Here is a 22,498-nt window from a genome sequence, read left to right on the forward strand (position 1 = left end):
TTGAATATGCTGTGTGCCCAAGACTGCCAGTAAGTTTTATTAGCTTACAGGCTAGTAAAGCCTGTAAGCTAATGTGAAGCAGATTCTCTTGTGTTTCTATGACGTCAGTGATCAGTCGATGTCGAATTAAGTTTTATCATACCGACATCAGCTTTAACAAACATGAAGCTGTGCAACCCCTAGTCCGTACCTCTCACTATGCCTTCCGTTATGATTTTGCCGCTTTACGCAGCAGGTGTTGTGATGCCAGTGGGCTTGGAAGGACTTGCACTTGAACACAGAAAAGGATGAATAGATGATGAGTGAATGAATGGAAGGAGGCGGATGTGATCACGGAGCTACTGCAGCTTGGTAAAAAGCACAGTACAAATCTTTGATATTTACAGAGAGAATACATTCAGACAAAACAGGAGAGGGGGAGTCTTCTCCCCTTTGCGAGGTACATTTGGCACTGCTAATACTCGACCCATTCCCCACACGTTGTTCAGTTTCGCTTCATTCCTTCAGCTGTCCTCTCACTGTTACCATTCCATTTCAGGTGTGTGATACTTTATAGTGATGGGCCCAGCACAGCAATACTTCAACAGGTGCCAGGCAGATCCAATCCTCCTGCAGCCTGTTCTGCCCCTGCTTTGATAAGCAGGGGTCTTTGGTTCTGAAGGCACATGAGTGCATCTTTCAACAAAACTCTTAGAAACTTCTTTGATAGTTACCCTCTTCTACCCCCGGCAGTGAGCAGGCCTGGCTTAAGGGGGTAGGGGGATCAGTTCTCTGCTTCTTGAGTCAATCCAGCTTTCAGTTCGTTGTTCCGGCAGAAATGGCGGAAGGCGGCTGGAGTTGGGTGTAAACTCAGATACCTTTGGTGAGATCTGTGATAACGTTGGCCTTTACCAGCTTGCGGAGGAACTCCTTCTCCTTGGCTATGTTGTGTGTCCAAGACTGCAAGGGGAAAAAGTCAGGAAAGAGATTTAGGTGGATTCAGCATCACAAGTCCAGAAGGAAGGTGACCAAGTTCTGAACATGCCTTAGACTACAATTCTCTGGGTTAGCTTAGCATTTCATTATTCCCATTTATTCACGATGTGGGGATTTCTATGTACAACAGGTAAAATAAGTATCCAACACATTGCAATTTGCCATAGTAAAAATTTTTTAAAGGTGCTATTGACATGAAATGTTCACCAGATGTTGGTAACAACCCCTGTAATCCATGCATAGAAAGAAACCAAAACAAATAACTTCAAAAATTACGTTATGTGTAAAATAATAGACGGGAAAATTGCTGAACAAACCTACTGATACTTATTTAATACTTTGTACATAAGCTTTTGTTGGTTACGCCTCCTGCATGTAGAAACGCTCAGCATGCATATCTCAGGTGTAATTTTAGCCCATTACTCCACACAGTCTTTAAATCTCGAAGGTTCTGTAGGCCTCTTCTACAAACTCTCATTTTTAGTTCTTCCCATAGATTTTCAATTGGATTCAAGTCAGGTGATTTACTGAGCCATCCTTCATCATCCTGGCAACTGTATTTTCTTTCTCTGAAGAGTTTCCTTGGCTCTGTGTTTGGGATCACCGTCTTGTTGAAATGTCCACGCTCGTTTCATCATCATATTTCTGGTAGGTGGCAGCAGATTTTTCTCAACAAGGTCTCGGTACGTTTTCACATTATTACACAGCATAATTTCCGAACTTCTATGTCTTTATTTTTTCATCAGTCAAAAATATGTTTTATGTTTTCTTCTGAGGCACAAAAACCAACCACTAGTTGGACACTATGGACAACTGAAGCACAACTTATTGGCATGAACATCGTGAACATGAACACATAGATGTTAGTCGTTTTTTAACATATCCATACTATACTGATTAGTAAGCCTGACATTACCAACTGATATTTATTTCCATGTTCTTGGCGTTTGTGTTCATAGGGAGGGTTTGGTCATGTGGGATTTGTTTGGTCATGGGACACTGAGTGAGTGATGCGTCACTGAATTTTGGGTTGATTATCATTATTTTTTTTTTAATTCGGGCTGGAACTTTTCTATTAGCTCGTTTTTAGTGTCTATAAATCTGACACACAAACTTCATCCAGACTAATGTGTTCAAGTTGTGCTAATAGAGGTTAGTCTGTAAGTGACGCTGTTCAAGCATAAAATAGCATCTCATTGCTAAACATGCAGCAGCAGCACAGACATCCCCAGCACTAATGTCAGCGTCCACAATCTACATTTCTAAAGTAGTATTTTCCCCAAATAATAATCCAGAGTTCCTGAAATACTTGAAAACTGAATGGGTATAGTCTCATTTTGCATCAATCTGATGGTTAAATGACCCAAATAACAGATAAAAAACAATAAGAATCTTTGTTGTTGAGCTCATATGTCCTTTTGTGGAATAGTTCAGCAACAAAAAGGGTTGTTGAATTGAAAATATTGCTTATTTTGTCAATATTTAGTTTAATTAAAATGTGATTAATTAAGAAATTTTAATAAAGTCCCACCACTACAAAAATCCTGTATAAACATAATTTTTCTTCCACATGAATTACTTATGAGTAATCCAAAGGTGGAACTCGTTTATTTAACTTGTTGAAAAGGCAACACAAGCTGCTGCGCTCTCTGCTCTATGCTGAAGAAAATATGCTGTTATCACATCAAGGATCAGGCTTAGAGAGAAACGAAGTAAATGTTATTTCATTTATGCAGTGCAGTGATGAGATGCTTTAGCTTTTATTCTAGAATTATTTATTTGGGTATAATCTTTAAAAAAAAAAAAAGAATTATGACATTGTAATAAGGTAAAAGGGCATTGCTTTGAGGCTAAATGCTTAGAAAGCAAAGAGGAATGAAGGAACAGTGAAGGGTGGTGTAGCTTGATGACAGAACACTGATCTAATCGCCTTTTACACTGATACACATCATTTGTTTTGAAACAGCTGGATGAACTGGAAAGTGACTTTGTATCAACTATGAACTGATTCCAGAAGCTTGTGGATCAAACGTAGCGTCACGTACTCCACATGGCGTCCATGTTGTACCGCAGAGTCAAAGCTGAAGTATCAAACATTTTCATATCGGCGTTTGATGAAGTAAGTGGGATCCCGATATTTGGGTCAGGATATCGCCCTCTGTGACAAACAGCTCCATTCTACGCAGATGGTTTCACAGCTGCGTGGTTCCTTAGGAGCAGATAATAACCCCACTGAGTGGCTGCAAGTTTGGCTTTTCAGCTTCCAAACAAAGGCGCTCCCATTATTTAGCCTCCTGTGGCAGATGATGACAGTGTTGATGAAGACGACGATAATAAATGCCAAAGGTTCACGGGGAGTTTAGACAAAGGTTATCATCATACTGAGCTCATGGTTTACACTCATCAGCACATGGGTGACATCTCCGATTCCCCTGCATCCCAGTGTAAACATGCAGAGAAACACTGACTGATTGTGTTCAGAGTGATCAAACGACACACAATGTTATAAAGGCTGATGAAAGATCCCCGGGAAATCATTCCATCTGTTGCTCTTTTTCATTTCATTAGAAAACTGATATCAGATTTGCCATTGTGGAATTTATTAACTCATTTTATTAACCTGTTAGCTTTGTCTGAATGTCTAAAAGGTAGTAATACAAAGAAATAAAGACATCAGTGAGAAAAATAAAAAATATCTGATAACTGCTTTTTTAGGATTTCTCCTCTGATCACCAGCACCAAACCTGGACAGCTCCAGTATGGTGGATATGAAGCTTCAAAGTTCCAAACTTATGGCCTGAACAAAAGAATTGAGATGAATGGAATGCATGTCACATGCACAGTGGTGAGGGCAGCACCCATTGCAATTTTCTGTCTGATCACTGATATTTAAAAAAAATTGATTGGTCGCATACAAGTTTCTTCTAACACGAACATCTGTGAAACATTTGTGAATTTGTAAAGACAAAACAAAACTGGGAAACTGGTTAAACAATTTCTGAATTATTTGTAAGCACTGGGGAAAAAAAAGGCTAAAAGTTTCCCCATCAGCACTACAGGACTAGTTTATGATTTCCAGTGAATTTCATCATTTCCATATTATATTATGAACAAACTTAGATCAACCTTCAACTTAAATTGAACAGAAATGATCTAAAAGAAAAGCATCAAGTTTATGAAACATTAACTAGTTAATCTTAACCTTAATAGCTTTTTGCCCTCAAGATCACCATAAATTTAGACCAATACCACAACACATGGACAAGCTAAGCTGAAATATCCTGTATCTCACAGATTCTTTCAAATTCAATTCAGTTTATTAATATAGCACAAACTTACAATATGTCATCTCACTTAAAATAATAATTTTAAAAAAATCAGTCCAAAAATATATTCCAACTAAACCTAGATATCAAACAGAGCAGCAAGTTCAATTCATCATTCAGACTGGTAAGAACGTTGTCTATATAAGGACTCTTAAGGTGCTTTGCCACAGGAGTCCATTCCTGGTCTATCTGCTCATTTATTATGTTGTGAATTTTATCTTTTTATTTATTTTTTTTATAGAATGTGTGCGTGGCTATTGGTTTACATTTTTTGAATGCATTATTTAAATACAAAAGCTTGCACATTGCTTAACTGATTGATTTTTTTAACAGATGATCTATTGATCTATCTCCTGTTATACTGTCCTTCTGTCCCAACATAGACAGTTTTAACAAAACAAGCTAAAAACATTTTTAATAAAAGTTACAACTTCAATTGCTTTGCTAAAGATGGTAAAAAAATCAACAAGACTGTTTTATGCTATAGTTGTTAAACATAAATGCAGGTCTTATCAGCTTCTAGTTTCTTCATAGAATTATTGTTTTACATTTTCACAATAGAATGACTAAATGTGCCAGTAATATTAGTTACATCCGTTTAACTTGTCATTAGATTAAAAATTTTAATTTTAAAAACAATGCTTTTTCTTGCAAATGTTTTATACTTTTCTTCATTTTAAAACCTAAAAATAGAAATAACATGGTGGTTCTTTAGAGATGACAAATTTATGTTGTCTTTTTCCAAAAGCTCTTATAACATTAGTTGGTCTAAACAGGTTTTATCTAGCTGGACTGAGGGATAAGATGGCTCTTTGGATTGGAAAGGTTGCAGACTCTGTTGAGAAGTAATATGCCTTCCCATTTTTCCATGATTTAAATCAAAGAATTCTGTCATGTTCAGAATAAAAATGGTAGAGAAGTTGTAACTCACCTCTTTAATGGCAGACATCTTGACGCTCTCATAGTAGTGCAGAGGTGCTTGAGGAGAGGTCATGTCGTAGCCAAAGCCAGCCACCGCCACCTCGTCACAGTTATGCAGCGCCATGGTTATAGCAACTGTTCCCAAAGTTGGAATGTTCTGCAGTAAAAACAGAGAAGTGGTTACAGCACAGGCATAGAGAAAGACACACATGCACGCGCACACACACACACACACACACACACACACACACGCACACACGCGCACACACACACGCACACGCAAACACACACACACGCACAATAACATGCAAACTGCATGCCTTCACCAAGGCTGGAAAAGTAAAAAAAAAGTTAATCACACACACCCCGCTCCACTCTGCCCCCTGAGGAATATTTTCATGCAAATCAGTCATAAATCCTGCAAGCAAACAGGCGGACTAGCCACCACATAACCACATCTGGTTGTAAGACAGAGCAATTATGACTTCTTATGTTCAATTCTAATTATGACATCTAGATAACTGAGATAAAGCTTTATTTTTTCTTTTTGGGTTGTTTCTCAAAATTACAACTTTAGTTCAGACTTGCACATTGAGCCCAGAAAGTCCCAGTGTTTTGGAGCGGTATGCCTTCGTTGCTTTGCTGAAAGGAAATTGCAGTCAGGCTGTGGCAGGTTTAGTTCCAGTCATAGCAAAGTGAAAGATTAATAAAAACTTTCTGCTTTCATTCAGACTAAAAATTATTATGACAATGATTTCTGCCTTAATCAAGCAGCCAGATATGCTTCTGTGTCTGCTGTGCACTCCTGGATTTGTTCTGCTCCATTGCTGCTAACTGAATTTGAGCACTTGGTGATTAACTATTACCTTAAAGGTGTGACCCCTGGAGCCCCCACACTCCCACTCTCCCTCCCTCACCTCCACCCCCCACCAACACAGTGATGTACAAGGTTGAAGTGTGCTTCCTAACCGCCCTGGGCTGCCAGAGATCCTGGCTCTACACATGTTTTGTGTGCATGATTGAGGGAATGGACATTGGATGAAGGACGGGGGGGAAAAAAAAAACAAAACAAAAAAAAAAAAACATCGGCCTTGGACTAAAACATGCAGGTGGAGCAGAGAGAGTGCAAGGAGGTCCTATTTAAATCATTACCCTGATTTGCAGCCCTCAGGGTTGGTGGAGCTGGACCAACAGCTGGCTAACCTCCTACTGCGTGTTCTAATCGCGATTATTTTAAACACACATACACACACACACACACACACTCAACATCAAACACATGCAGAACAAATAGATCTCCTCATTAATTTCCATGTCCATAAACACTTAATACAGGGTTTAGAGGAGAAATTGGGAAGTGTTACTGGGGAAAACAAAATGTGCCAGATCACATAAGTCTGCAGCCTAAAGTGTACAACACAGCAAAGCAAACACACAAACGTGCAAACACAAACTCATTATCTCCTCCTCCCCCCCCCACACACACACGCACACGCATACACACACGTACACACACAAAAGCATAAAGCCACATGTTTAACACATGTTGCAGGGTGAAGTTCATGTAGGGGTGTTGTGGTATCCCCACAGGGCAGTGTTAGGGTGATACACTCCTCATGCTGCCTCTAATTCTTTAACAATATCCCCCTGCAGAGCACACACAAGCATCTGCAAATGGAACATATGCTACAATTCTATTAGGAAAAGAAATATCATTAAAATTATTTCGGTCAACTCTGAACCCACAATTATTTAAACTATTCTTCACTGAGTTTGTTCTGCTATAGAGAACAGTGCATTTAATATGACATTTTTCCCAGAAACTTCTTATACAACCTTTCTTCAAAGTACCGTATTTTTCCGACTATAAGCCGCTACTTTTTTCCCCACGCTTTGAACTATGCAGCTTACAGCCCGGTGCGGCTTTTCTGTGGATTTTTCTTCAAGCACAAGAGGCCTCTATAGCAGGAAGTGAATCATTGGAAGTCAAAATTGGAAATCAAAGTGCTGATTTTCATTTAGAACAAGCACATGCTAGCAGCAGGCACGACGGAAAAATGTTTTCAAACTCATACCCCCTGACCATGGAAACAACATGAAAACGTTCATATGATGCCACTTTTAAGTTGAAGGCAATCGATCTGGCAGGACAGATCGATAGCTGCTGCACGTAAGCTCGGCGTAAACAAATCCATGGTTCGGGTTTGGAGACGCAGGGCTGATTTATTAAGGATGCAGCCCTCTCTGCTGCGTCCTTGAGCAGCGGAGATACCAGCAGCTTATAGTCTGGTGCGGCTTATGTACGTTTCAATTTTTATTTTCTTTTTTAAACTTTGTGGGTGTGGCTTATAGAGAGGTGTGCTTTATAGTCCGGAAAATACGGTAGCTGAAAGTGTTACTCAAATGTAAGACATTATTAAAAAAAATAAAACTAATACTTGTCCAACATCTTCTGGGAAAAAAAACAAAACAACAAAAACTGGACATAAATTGAAAATATCGAAGAACTGCAGAATAAATAAAAACGTTTTTAAATAATCATAACTAACTAAAGATCAACTTATTTGACAAATCAAATTTCTTCATATTTTTTATCCACTAAGCTAAATTTATTTTTGTGTATGAAAATGTAGGCTAAAAATCCCTTCCTTAAGGATGGCACTAATATTGGTATCAGCCTGTATTAGTGATTTTTTTTTAACACCTATTAGTATCAGTATGATAAATAAAACTGGATTTTATTTGAATCTGGTTGTTGTTTTGTTCTGGAGGGGAAGAGATTGATCACGTGTTTGTTTGGTAATATGACGGTGCAGAGCAGGACTGTGGGGAGTTTAACTGAAGCAGAGGTGAAGTCAGCAGTGTGGTCGTTTCTTTAAAGATGTCGACAGGTTACTGATGTGCATATAAAAATAAATATATATTGGTGAATATTGCTGTGAGCCATAACAGCAAAACTCATATTGTTGAGTTACAAGGTAAAGTAGATATCACCGAGTAACAAAACTCCCATCATGGGTTTTTCCATCCGTGTCTGTATCTAACTCTTAAGGGTTCATTCACACCGGCCCTGTTTAGTCCATTTTAATCAAACTCTAGCTCATTTACCTATGAAGTCCGGTTTGTTTTGGGAGGCGTGAATGCAGAATCAAACTCTGACAGAGACTAAAAAAAAACAAAGTGTGGCCTACCTAAAAACCAGGTCTCCATTTGGTTTAAGTGAACTCTGGTGCGCTTCCAATGCATATGTGAACGCCAAGCGGACCGGACACCGCTCCAACACCAGGAAGCCGACTATAGCACAGGGCATTCTGGGTAAATACAACCAAAACAAACGCATGTCTGTCTAGTGTTAGCAGGAGAAATGGCTCGTGGTCAGGCATGGAGTGACGAGGATGTAAAGGCCCACGTACAAATAAATCTTACAACTAAAATCTGACGCAACACCATTTTTGTTTACATTTTATGAAGGAGGAAGTTGAGCTTGTCGTTTCCTTTAGTGGTTGTTGGTGCAGTTTCATTCCCAACTTTTTCCAACTACCTAGAATGAGTTGACTGACGCTGCTAATGCTTCCCTTCTCCCTTCTTTTGCTAGTTTGATGACTTTTCAAATTATGACCGCTCTGAGCATATAGGTTCAGCCCTTGAAAGGGACACAAATACTTCAAGTATCCAATTAAAAGAAGTGTTACAACTGTGAAAAGATGTGAATCTGGCACTCTGAGCATCTTACCCCTTTGCCCATTAAACCATTGTTGAATGGCAGGCCTATGAACTGGAATGCAGCCTCCTGGATGAAGTATGGGTTGAGGATCCTCATTTCAGCTGGCTTCCGAGGCACATGCTGAGCTACAGACTTCCAGAAGCCATCCATACGACTCTTGATTGTTGAAAAGGAAACGGGAGAAAGAAAATATTGTACATTAGTCATTTAGAACATCAGTGGTAGACTACTTTTTGTCCCAGCCAGACAAATTGAAACATTTTTCCCAGAAACATGACTCAACTGTAGACAGGCGATAAGGTTCACTGAGAAAACATGACAGCACACTTACCTATGTAGAACTGACATAAAGCACAGAAGCTAAGCAGGAGCCATGGACTTTCTACTACTCATTAAGGAAATGGCTTTCTGGCCTTTATGGATGTTGTAAGGACGGAGGACACACAGGGCATCGGTAATTATGAGCTGTCAGAAAATACGTCTAACAGCCTGAGGGGGCTGCCAACATCCTGGAGGCTTTAGAAGTTACTAAAATACAGAAACATCCTTTAAAAGTTTAGTAGACTAAGAAAAGTGCTCAGGAATAATAAGTACTTAATGTATTCCCATTCTTCTAAAACTATACCTTTTGATGTTGCTCACAAATTTAAATATCACCTGGCATTTGTCATGTCTAAACTGATTGCTAAACATGAACTATTCTCTATAAATTCACAGTAGGATTTTACTCTTCTGAATTTGGCTTGGCACTAATTTCTAAGAGGAAAAAATAATGTTTTGCTTCTTGAATATAAATAATGGTCAAAGCTTTTTTTTTTTTTTTTTTTTTTTTTACCAAAAGTGATTTTATTTATTTATTTTGGTGGGCAAAGATTGGTGGTGGTTTTTTAGCCAGAGACACTTATGGCAAAAAATTACTTTGACTATTATTTTAGGAAGGTGACAGTCATTGAATATACCATGCATATCAACCACTTCAGATTGATGATATGCAGCTCCACAATTCTTAAATTTGACTATCAACTTCAATCCAATTCATTTTTATAACACTATTGGTTTAGTGAAATCTAATACAACCAATCAATCAAATTCAGGCTTTTTCACATAAGATTTTGCAGATTTTCTCACAGAGCAGAAACCTGAAAACAATATTCACCTTGATCTGCTACACATGTCTAAAAAGTATAGCAAAACACAAAACAGACAAAAAGACTGAACGTACCAATTATTATGTAAAAGCTTTTTGAGTTCTCAATATGACTAGAAATTCAGTGTACAACTGCAGTTTTCTGGCCAATTACCAATCTTTTAAAATCCTGAACTGCTGATTTCAATTTTGGTGTTTTTTTTTTGTTTGTCATAAAAGTCTCTAAATACAGTGAAAAAGTTACTTAGTTGGCAACAGTGGGAGACAATAGGTGACAGCACACGTGCAGACATGACCTGGTGGGCGGTTCTGTCAGTCAGTCCTCTGTCTCTGCAGAGCCAAAGAGCATATGAATGGATGATGGATGGATCTATATGTATCTACATATGTACACATACACATATGTATACATATCCACACATGTACACATATACACATATATACAAGTACACTTACGACATGTTCTCTGGAACTTCCTTTAAGTGACTTTAAACCACAGGAATGAAACATTTCAGCCATTTTAAAATCGTAACTTTTTAAAACCTTTTTAATTTTCGTACCCGTAACTGGCCAACACATAACCACTGGCAGGTGCTTTGGTGATAATTTCACTGGCTCTTCATTTTAACATCTTTTTAATATTTTTTTTTTATTCTTTTTAAATCAAATGTAAGTTTAGTTGTCAAATTTGTTGCAGTCCAGGGAAAGGAGCTGGGAACAATCCGGTACTGTGTGATCATCTTTCCTGATGATGTGGATTCCTAAAGGCAAAAAGCTAATAAAGTGAGTACATGTAAATGGGAATCACCTGTTCAAACAACTGAGCACCCACCGTGCCACCTTTGATACAACACTGTACGTCTCCTGATAAGAGAGAAAATGTGTGTGTGCGTGTGTGTGCATGGTGGTTAACACAGGCAGTAGCAACAAGTCTGCTGACTTTGTGGCTTCACTTTGAATGTGCGCCCAGCTCTGAGCCTTTTGCGAGCTGCAACAGGAACAGCAGCTCATCTCTCCTGTCAACACAGCTTGTGTTTGCCAGGAATCTCTTTAGCTGCACTACTTAAATGTCTGTGTGCACTGAGTAAAGAGAGTGATGCTGCTTTTTTTCCCCTTTATACTAGGAAGGAGAGAAACTCATGACAACACAAACCCGTAAGCTCTACAGAGTAATGACCCAACGTACACAGACAAATATCACAGGGCGGAAATCTTTTTGAAGACTTAAAAGCGAAGGTACAGGTGGTTTTCAGAATTATGGGGACATTTAGAATAGAATGATTCAATGTTGTTAGCAGGGAGGGAGATTGTATATATATATATATATATATATATATATATATATATATAGTAAAATAAAATCTAAAATAAAAGTAGTGTTAAGAGAAGTGTTTTGGGTAAAAAGCTGCAGGTTGTTAATTCTCAAAAACACAAACAGGATTAAGGTGAAGTAAGCGTAGTTTTGGAGGGGAAATGTACCCTCTCCCCCCACCACCCCCCGGGATGTTTTTAGGGTATTGAAACATTGGGGCCCAAACGCCTTGTTCCTTCCGTTCCCCCTTACAAAAAAATGGTCTTCAAGTCTGTGTCTATCCATATTTCAAACTAATACATTGTTGTATTTTGTTTGTTTAATCATTCTATTAGGTATGCTATAGAAAATTTTATTACATATGAGTTATGTAAAAAAACAAGTGCAGTCACAGCAAATGTCTTGTCAGCAAGGCAAAAGAACATTTATAAATAAAAACATACCGCTGCTATATTAATTTGTTAAAGTCAGCAAAACATACTATGAGTACCGTATTTTCCGGACTATAAGGCGCACCGGATTATAAGACGCATGCTAAAATATACGGTCAACAAAAAAGAAAAAAAAAAAGGTAACAGAAACAAAACAGTAAGTTTATTTGAACTTTATTCGACTATGTAACAATACACTCACGTTATTTTTTATTATTCTTCCACAAATCCATCAAAAGTCCTCCTCTTCTGTGTCTGAATTGAGCAGCTGGGCAATTTCGCCATCAAACATGCCAGGTTTCCTCTCATCATTGTCGGAGTCAGTCTCGTTGCCAGGTGGCTATAACGATGCCGGCTTTCATGAAAGCTCGGACAATAGTTAAGGCAGATACTTTAGCCCAGGCATCCACAATCCATTCACACATGGTGACGTAATTCGCCCGGCGCTGCCTCCCCGTCTTCGTAAACGTGTGTTCGCAGGCTGTCATCCATCGCTCCAACGCCGCTCGCAACTTCTTTTTGAACGGCCTGTTTACACCAATGTAAAGCAGTTGGAGTTCTTTTGTTAATCCTCCCGGAACGACGGCAAACTCCAAATTAGTTTGCTTCACTTCCTTTTTCACAGTAGCAGTGAGATGGGCGCGCATGGAGTCGCAATGGTGATGCGTGCAAAAAACCTATCCGGTTTTTACCGGAGGCGTATGCTGCAGAACTCAGACAACAATTCTCTGATTGGTTTATTGCTGCTGGCGTACGTACTTTACATATTACAAAATGCCCTCTGGCTGGTTTATTGCTGCCAGCTTACGTACTGTACACTTTACGTCTCTGTCAGGGACAGATTTTGGAATTCAGTGCACACATAAGGCACACCGGATTATAAGGAGCACTGCTGATTTTTGAGAAAATTTAAGGCTTTTAGGTGCGCCTTATAGTCCGGAAAATATATTATTTACTTCTTTTACATAAGAGATTTACTGGCCAGCCGATGTATTGGTGCCGATTTTCCTAATTTTGGGAGATGGGTGATTGGCCGATACTTGCATGAGAAGCCGATCTTATTCACTGTTTTCATCTACTTTAGCAAAGGTCTAAAAATCACCCACTGTCTTCTGTTCTGCTGTGAGAGAGGTTTTGACTGATTGAACATGCACTGTTGCAGTTAACAACAGTCTCACTGTTACCAACTCGGCAACTTTCTTGCCACTTTTAGTGACATTTCAGACAAAAAAAAAAATTATATCGTCCAATATTGGCATTGGCAGGTCAGGATTTTTAAAGATCGGTGATCAGCGATCAACCAGAAAACTGCAGTCAGCGCAGCCCTACAAGAGAATTTAAAATTGTGACCAAGGCTCCTCTGTTTTTGCTACCGACAGACGACTATGTACTGTGTTAATGGAACTGCCCCACCGAGGGAAGTAAAAAACACCAGAGGTTTATTGCAGTCAAAACACCATTTGAGCTCGATTGGTGCCAGAATTCAATGCCCTTGGAGTAGCTGCAACACTTTTGGATGGTGAAAACAAACTCAGCTGAGTATAAAATTGTAAATGGTTTGTACTTGCATAGTGCTTTATCAAGTCCAGAGGAACCCAAAGTGCTTCACACTACATTCAATGAATCAATCATTCACATTCTGATGGTGGCAAGCTACTGAATGGCAGACACAGATCGTTCATGGCAGCAAAATACAACTTTTTTCAAATAACATTGCATTAGAAAAAATATATAAACACTTTAATTACTACACTCTGCCTTCTAGTAATGCCAGTTGTCAGGTCAAAAAAACAGCGACCATTCATCACAAACTCCCTTTTAACATGAAATACATATTACACTCAAATGCATTCCAAGGCTACGTTTCCACTTCAGCCTGAAGTGACCCAAATATGATTTTCTTTTGCTCTTTTCATGACAGTCTGAACAACACAGATCAGATTTTTATGCGACCCAAGCCACTTGGACATGTGTTTTAAATCTAATACATATACAAACTTTTTAAATGTGACCTGAGTCTGTACGGCCAGGTTGCATTCATCCGACCTGAATATTACTGATACGTGACAAATGTTTACTATTCTGCATCCTAATATGTGCAAGCGGCAAAATAAACAAACATGGCGAACCATAATGAGGATTAAGTTGTTAATGTGTTGAACAATGTTAAACACCTAAGATAAGCTCCTCCCCTTTGTTAGCATCCGTGTTTACTTATGCAAACACTGAGCATTTCTTTTTTTAGACAAGTTTCTTTATTTTTCCAACTCAGAATTCACACACAAAAAAAAACAAAACAATCAGAATTGAGCATTAAAGCCTGCAGTGTGAATGTAGCCAATACAAGATCCCCCCCAACAAAATTTAAAATGACTGGACAATTTTAGCACATTTACAGTACATATTGACCACTGCCTCAGGAAGCTTCTTTTGATAAATGATCAGCCGTGTTCTCGAATCGATGCTACAGAATCTCTATGGTGACAGACACTGCAGGAGTAATATTCAATAAACCGGTTGGCGCACATATTGCCACCTAGTGGTCGTTTCATGTAACTGTTTGCAGAAGAAAAGTTTAATTTACCCATTTTCTTCAAATCTTACCTGTTTATTTTTTTATCTGTGACATATGTATGACTTACAACTGATAATTCCAGCCAGTTAAACATGTCGTACTCTGAAAGGATCTTTTTTGTACTCAGTTGATCTGACACTGGTTGAATGAACACTGACAATCTCCTACGATCTCAATAACTCCACACACACACAGGCAACAGTGTGTTTTTACCTCATCACTCTTCTATTCCTCACCTTATTCTCGACAATCTTGTACTTTATCCCATTTTTCATCTTGATCACTATCCTTGCATTCTGAACATAAGAAAATGTAATTATTGAATTTCATAAAAAGTAGAGAACAAGCTATTAAAAAAACATAACAGTACACTACTAGTGAGTGAATAACTACATTTATGAACATTTAACTATTGAATGACACAATGAAGTGGAAACATGTGAACTCTACTGACATGACAATCATTTTGTGGCCTCATCTCAGATCACCTGGCAACTTCCTCACCTGCATCCATATTTTTGCCCTGTCACTTCTAGACTCCCATCTTCGTCTGTGTTCTACTAGCTAAAAAACAAACAAAGAAAAATCAAAATATTGCTCTACATATGACAGTGAAAATTCAGCTCAGAAAATTGAGCTGAATGTGACAAATTGCATGAATTAAAGTTAATTTAGAATCACATTATGCTCAATATTTCTATTAATTGATCTAAAATGTCTCCATTGTATATGAAAATATGACTAAAAACTATTACAGGTAGTAAATGCCCCTGTCATTTCAAATGACTACTTCATTTTCATAACCTGACAGACGACACATGACGATAAATCTCAGGTAAAATGGTTTTGGTCGTAGTGTGTGGTGTCTGGTCAGACAACAGCAGCAACACACCACACACACCAATTCCACTCAGCAGTATTCAGATTCCAGAAGGAAACTGCCCCTCAAGCCCTGCGATACCTTATGAGACTTTAGAGTAAAGAAACCTGGCAGACAATTTAGAGGAAATGGAGAGAGTTTGGTGAATTCTCTTAAGTGATAAAAAATGTTGGATAAAGGAGTGGAGAGAACACGAGCAGGGGTATCTGGCTAGAATCCTAGCCTCTCCGCTGATGCATGTTCTATATGAGGGATTTCTTTAAAATGCCAAGTGCCGATGAGGGATGGGAATCTTAGGCACCTGGTAAAAGGATTTTATTACAATTCGCCAGGCCAACGAGCAATCAACATTAACCTTTTCTGAATTAAGGTGATACTTCAGCATCGCTAGCTTGATGAGTTATCGCTGTACTTCCATCTCTGGCTTGAAACGTATAACATAAAGCCTCACGTTTATTCTATTGCAGATTTCCTTTCAATTGCACATATACCTGTCAGTTTTTATAGCTTTATTCTAGTAATTAATTGTTAAAATACTTTAGAAAAATAACGATTTATAGGATGTCCTAATGTTTTTTTCATATCTGTGTATCACCAAGGTGTGTGATGTGATGCATTTATTCCTGATTAAATTTAAAAAAGAAAGTCATGAGGATAAACCCACATTGAGGTTTTATTGCCCACAAGAATGTGACACCAACAGTTTTCTGCTTAGAACGTTAAACCTAGATTAATGAGTGTCATTTGTAGAAAGATTGCAAGAACATTTAGCTCTCCAGCTTGACAAATACAAGTCAAGAATTTAGAACTAAGAAAATATCTTGGTATGAACAAATAATGAATCCCAAGGTTTACAGCTTCAGTTCAGAAAATGAATTCAAGGAGATTGACTCATCTAGAAAGGAAACGCTGGATTCCACATCAACACTCCTGTCTGTGTGAAAGCATCTACCGAAAAAGGCAACAAACAATCTGAAGTAAGGTGATTTTTTTGCATCGCTAGCTTGATTAGTTGCATTGCTGTAATTAAAGCATGCTGCACACAAGCGCGGCATTACAGAACTTCAAATTGTCACTTTAGTAATAACTATTTTTTTTGCCTAAAATTGTCTTTTGGCATCAAAGAGGTGTTGTTTTGCTAAAAATCCCTTTTGACAAATCATAGGCCACTTTTTGAGGAAGGTGAGAAAATGTGAGCTTTGGTCAAATGCCGTCATCCAATGATACCAAAAATGGCACAGTCTACCATAACAAACACAAATAAACCACTTGCTACAGTAAAATTAATTAACTATACCATAAAATTTTCACCAAGTGGAATTTATGTTCTGTTCAGGAGCACTGAAGTTCTCTTAGCAGGTTTGAAAAGGCTCACTGTTATCTGTGTTAAATTATTGGAAATAAAGGGATTGCCAGAGGATTTACAGGATAAAGCTGTTTACAAGTTTTGCAATATCTAAAGATGTGTCCTTTTAATTATCCTTATTCATTTTCATTTAACGGTGACAGTCATAGGATCACCATTAACATTGGTGGAGTCTTCAAAGAGGAAAAGTTACACAAATAAAGATGGTTTGTGTTTGCCAAACTGTATCTAATAACACTCGAGTTCCTCTATAGCAGTGTTGTCATCGAGAGCTGTAGCTTTGTAAAGGCCAAGCGTACCTGCCATGCAATCTCAAAGCTAGAGGACAATCAAAGCTTCAGAAACCATCAAATAAAGACTTTAAAGCAAAGGATTAGTGGAGACAATAATTTGGGTGAGGTAAAAATCCTACAAGGAGAAGCAAAACCAGCGACCAAACCAAAGGAAACAGTGATCCAGCCTGAATGGAAGAGTGACGAGGGGGAAAAAAATGTAAAAGAAAATGTCAAAAGTTACAACGTTGGTGAAGTTCCTAAATTAGGCTGGGAATGCCCATTATCCCTTGCATCCTTTTCCTGTCACATAAAATTAAATACATGCTTTCCAAAACAGACGTAAAATGTCTAAATAAGTAAACTGTACAATTTCTAGCCTTGCTTTTACAGCTTAAAATGTAGTTAGGTTTCACTGTGGCTTAAATTTCTTTGTGGCGCAAGCCAATGAAACCAGACTCCTGTTTTAACAAAAATGTTCCTCCGTGTCAAATGAAACAGATAGCTCAATATATGGCTCCTCTGGGGCTGAGGGAAAATTACAGCAGCCATGAACGGGGCTGATACACTGCAGATAAGGGAGGGAGGCTTTCCTTCACATATGCTGGTTCCTACAGGTGGTTTTAAAGCCTTACTCTGTAAACAGACTTTGAGGAGGGGAGCTTAACCGTCTTCACACCAGGCACGGTATGTGTTCGCTTTTAAAGTTATGGCCTAATTTTGAAAATTGTCCACAATAATTAGATAATACATCTGGAGAGGCAGATGTGCTCACATCCTAGACAACTATCGAACTGTTTGGCTCTAACTGCGTTCTTCAATCCTGTAAACAACTGGGTGAGGATGTGGTTGTGTTGGCTTTTTATGAAGTGGATGACTTAAATGAGGAGGACTGAATTCCGGAAGGCCGACTTGAAGCAATTTAAAAACCAAAACAGCAGCAAAGAACTTAGAACAATCCCAATTAAGGTTGTCTGGAGGTCTTTAGGGGTGAGTACGCAGAGAGTATTTGGATTTACAAGGTGCAGTTTCTCACCACATACGAGCTCCACTGAAGAGAAATCATTACAGAGAGATCATTTGAAAGGGCAGAGAAAGGTGTTAAAAGGTCAGGTGCACAGCAGGAGGGATTACAGTTGGTGAAATCAAGAGCGATGAAATTCCAAGCATCTTTGGTCTTTTGTTCGCCTGGAATCTGAAACACTCACCAATTTGTCTCTAGTGTCTTTTGACACATACCATGACCTCTGCCTCCACAGAGGTCACAGTGCTTTCCCAGTTCCTGCCTCTCTCTGGGTTATCCGGTGTGTGAAATCCACTCCCATGACAGCGAGCGTAAAAACACAGCAAACACTTCACAACATTGTTATCCTAAGGACCTCTGTGTGCAGCATGGCTTTCTGGGAAATGGGTAAAAATCAATTCCCATTTGTGGCTCAAATCCTTTTTGTTGCATGGTCGTTTAACCGTTGTAAGCTGCCCATATTTTGGTTATATGGCCACTGTTGTAAATAAACAAAAAACTTTTTATATTACAATACAAAAAAAATATGTTAACTTCACTTCAACTATATCATGAAACAGAACATATGGTTTTCAATTAAAAATTTGGAAAAAAAAATTACCACTCATTTGTGCTTGGTACATGACAAAAATATCCAAATTTAAAAACAAAATTTCTATTTTATATACAAGTAAACATTGACATTTACCTTTAAATTTCCCTGTAAGACTTTATGATTATAACATTTTATCTTTTTTTTTTTTCTCATTTTATTAGAACTTTTAACCAAGAAGAGCACAAATGGGCACCATGTCAGCCTAGGTGTGTGTGTTGGACACTGCATAAATGTTTCCTCTTCATCCAGAAAGCCAGCTGCAGTAAGACGAGATTCACACATAAAAAAAATCTTTGTACTTTTTATTGGCTCAAAGATTTTGTATTAACTTCCATTGTTTTTAGCTGATGCCTTAACCCAGACATTTTCCATAACCTGGACCTTTACAAATATATCTCTAACGCAAACCTTAAAAACTTAATTCGCACCATACCTCTGAACCCAACTAGAGGAGCTCAGTACAACTGAAAAAATTTAATACTGGGAAAATTTCCTTTCTACAAATGATCTCCCTTAATTGGTGAAAATTACTATAATTGTTCTCTAATAAGTTACACACACAGCCAAAACTTTTTGTTATGTCGTAACTACAATTTAAAGCAATTGTTTACGTCCAGATTTATCTGCCTATTCTGGTGCAGAATTATGACATGTCAATGATGTAAAAGTCAAAATGACAAATTGTGGAAGTAGCCCAATGGTTTTATTATTTCTGCAAAGCACACAATCCAGTTAGACCCTCTGGTGTAACTCCATCATGATGTGTAAAATGTTGATCCTAAAACCATCAGCTCGTACTGTACCTGGTGTAGCTTGTGAAATTTAAGCTCAGTACAAACGCCAAGAGTTTTATTTTTAAAAGCGGTTAGTCAGCCGTTTTGTGCTAAAAAAATTTTGTTTACAAGTATGTAAATATTTACGACTGCATGTATCCATGTTTTTTTTTTGGAGATGCTTACCAGATGTTTATTCTTAAAAAGATCTGCCTAGTCACCTACACTGCGTCTCGGTGACAAGAGTTATAGTCAACGTTTTGGATTAGAAATGTCAGGCTTATTAATTTAAAAAATCTGGATAGTACACGGAGATTACCAGAGGTTTATGATTGTAATATTTAAGAAAACAAACATTCATCAAGAAGTTTGTGATGCCTGGTTCAACTTTTCAGTAATTCTCTTTACAACACTGTCAAGGAAATGTTTTTACAATCCTGGTCCTTTAATAACATTTAGCTACCTCTGAGGAGAAACCCCTGCCTTTATTTCTATTAAAGGAGAAGTGCTCTCTTCCTCAAATTGTCTGCATCCATCATTCATCTTTCGGCCCCGGAGTGAGCAGGGAAAGCTCCTGTAAACAAACAGCAGGGAGAGAACACCGACCCTCCACCTTCAAACTCCGTGTTTACAACTAGCTGTATATCCTTCGCTGGTTCTGTTTAAGAATAACCCCGCATATACAAACAGCTGTGGTTGCAAGTGCATTAACTGCCTGTGAGAATTCAAGGCAAAAAACACCCTGAAATTAAGATTCTGGGCAAAAAAAAGAAGTTTCAGTATCAACGAGTGTGGAGATGGTGTTTGAGCACATGTGTAAACAGCATCCAATGGCACAATCAGGCAGGCTGATGCAAATGTCGGGTCAGACTTTGGAGGAGTGACAAAGCCGAGTTGTAGAATAATTACTGAGCGCCGCGGTAATGAGGGATTCAGGAAGCCTTTAGATGACGCACCACTGATTATGTACGCAGTCCACAACAGAGCTGGATGCTGATCGGATCCAAACCGGGACTCATCCTGAAAATATTCTCCCCCAGTTTGCAGGTTTGTGAATGAAAGAGCTGGTGGGAGCTTACATGTGTTTGTTTGGCAGAGATTGGGAAACTGCCCCTCTTAACTGGACTCAGCTCAGACTTCCAACCCTGCACTCCAGGCATGTAAAAAGCCATAACAGTGCAGAAAAGTCAAGTCCCAGCGGCTGCCTGAGTCACTTCAGACAGCACGGCTTTGCAACCCAAAGCTTCCACACATGGAAAATTAATATTGGATCGAACCAATAAAATAGGAAATCCTCTCCATTGTAAAACAAGTGAATGAGTTTTAGCATCCCTTCCAACTGTAAATGTACAGGTTACAAAAAGAAACTCCCAACTACACCGATTAGAGATGGACAACTGTCCACAAGGACACTGTGTTTCCCCTCAGGACCTACATAATGGAAAAACAAGGAGAGAAGCTTGCTGTGACTTGGTGAGGATTTCCTGCTCTGTATCCTAAACTTCAGTCTCCTGTTTAATATTTAATGAAAGAAAGAAGCACAAAATAAAGTAAATAAAGTATTTATGAGTCATTATTATTGGAACATTTCCCAGAAGAAACCTTTAGACAGATAACTACCGCTTTATATTTCCACTGCACTTTGATTTGATGATTCTAAGTCAGCTTCAATGAAGACAGGATACCAGCGGCACCTTTCATGTTTTTGCCAAGACCGAAAATCCATAGATAAACACAGTGTCGCCATGGAAACACAATCATTTCTGCCTTAGTTGCAGCATTTTTACGGATTCCTGGGTGGATATGTTCATGCTACTGCAAAACGTGTAATGTAAACAGAAGATCTGATCTGTTCTTACTTGACTTGAAAAATGATTAGTACTTCAGCAATAATGCCTTAGAACGACAAAAAAAATTCTCCTCAAGAGATTTGGTACTTTGGCTGACAGAAGATTAATCAAATCCAAACTAGAACTGGCTAAAAAACTGGCACTTGTGACAATTTACTTTTCCCATAATGCATTTTTTTAAAGGTCAGGACTTTAATGCCTTAATTTTGATTAATTAATTAGATGAAATGTAACAATTAAAATTTTTCAAACACAATTAGTTGTATTTTCTTTCCACAAACAAAAAGGTTCTGGCTGAGTGCATTGAATTCACCAGTATTAGGTAAATCTGACGCATGTGAACAACAATGGACAATAAAGCCACTTCTCTTGGCCCAATCAGGGTTAATTTTTGCTTCAATATCAATCTGATGGGACAATGGAAAAGACTACTGTTGTGTTAAAGTTGTGCTAAAAGGAGTTAGCATATCAGTGAAACCATTCAAGCCTAAAATAGCATCTCAATGCTAAACATGAAGCAGCAGCACAGCATTTTGATTTGCTTACGCTAATGTCAGTATCCACAGTTCACATTTCTAAAGAAGGTCCATCAATGATCCAGGCTTTCTGAAACACTGAAACCTGGTTGTGGAACTTATGAGTATTTATACTTCTGAAATAATTCTGAAGGAAAGAGATTTTGAATTGAAAATTTTGCTGATTTTGTCAATATACGTTTTTTCATTAAAATTTCATTAAGTACACACCCTGCAGTTAACTTAGTTCAAAATTTTAAACTTTTAATTTCTTTGTAACTGAATATGCTTTTATATTTGTCATTTCTGGTCAAGTTGTGTTTTAGTTTTCATAGATGGTTGAAATGCAATACTTGTATACATTTACTATAAAATGAGCCACATTTCAAAGGTACTTCTAAATAAATACAGATATATTTATTTTAAGGGAATGGAGCTATTTTAAGACACGATTCAACAAAAAGGAATCTGGAAGAATTTTATGGTCACAGCCATTACATTTTTTCTTTGTTTTTATAACCCAATGAGTAATTGTTTTAATAATCCTGATTCCAATGCTGATCAGACCAATGGTGATTATAATTTCTTCCATAATGAATCATCCACACACTGATGACAGATCTTGAAGTACAAACTGTGGTGCAATAGTTGAGTCTGTCCCAAGACAAACAAAACAGACCTTTTTCTAGTCAAATCAAAAAGGTAAATCGGTTATTCATTTCTAACTGTACAAAAATGACACTTTCATCTTGACTTAAAGAGAAAACATTTGCTTAAGGATTTTCTTTTTCCTTTTTTTGCAGACTGCCCTG

General features: G+C 38.1%; 1 protein-coding gene across 13 annotated transcripts in view; it reads right to left on the reverse strand.

Annotated features, from left to right (window-relative positions):
- Positions 1 to 327: 327 nt before the first annotated feature.
- The window catches only part of st3gal3b (ST3 beta-galactoside alpha-2,3-sialyltransferase 3b), a 60,543-nt gene continuing 38,372 nt past the window's right edge, over positions 328 to 22,498 (reverse strand). For 9 of the 13 annotated variants that reach the window (XM_008433397.1, XM_008433396.1, XM_008433394.2 and 6 more), the window contains 5 exons: positions 14,916 to 14,975; positions 14,648 to 14,707; positions 8,956 to 9,102; positions 5,233 to 5,379; positions 328 to 939 (listed from right to left, as the gene is read on the reverse strand). In XM_008433397.1, coding sequence (XP_008431619.1) covers positions 850 to 939; positions 5,233 to 5,379; positions 8,956 to 9,102; positions 14,648 to 14,707; positions 14,916 to 14,975 — 504 coding nt within the window. In that variant the 3' untranslated portion in view covers positions 328 to 849. Of the gene's footprint in view, positions 940 to 5,232; positions 5,380 to 8,413; positions 8,534 to 8,955; positions 9,103 to 14,647; positions 14,708 to 14,915; positions 14,976 to 22,498 lie in introns of those variants that run through there. The other 4 variants (XM_008433401.2, XM_008433406.2, XM_008433407.2 and 1 more) reach the window with 2 other exon arrangements.

The sequence above is a fragment of the Poecilia reticulata genome, linkage group LG17, assembly GCF_000633615.1.
Source record: "Poecilia reticulata strain Guanapo linkage group LG17, Guppy_female_1.0+MT, whole genome shotgun sequence".
NCBI lineage: Eukaryota > Metazoa > Chordata > Actinopteri > Cyprinodontiformes > Poeciliidae > Poecilia > Poecilia reticulata.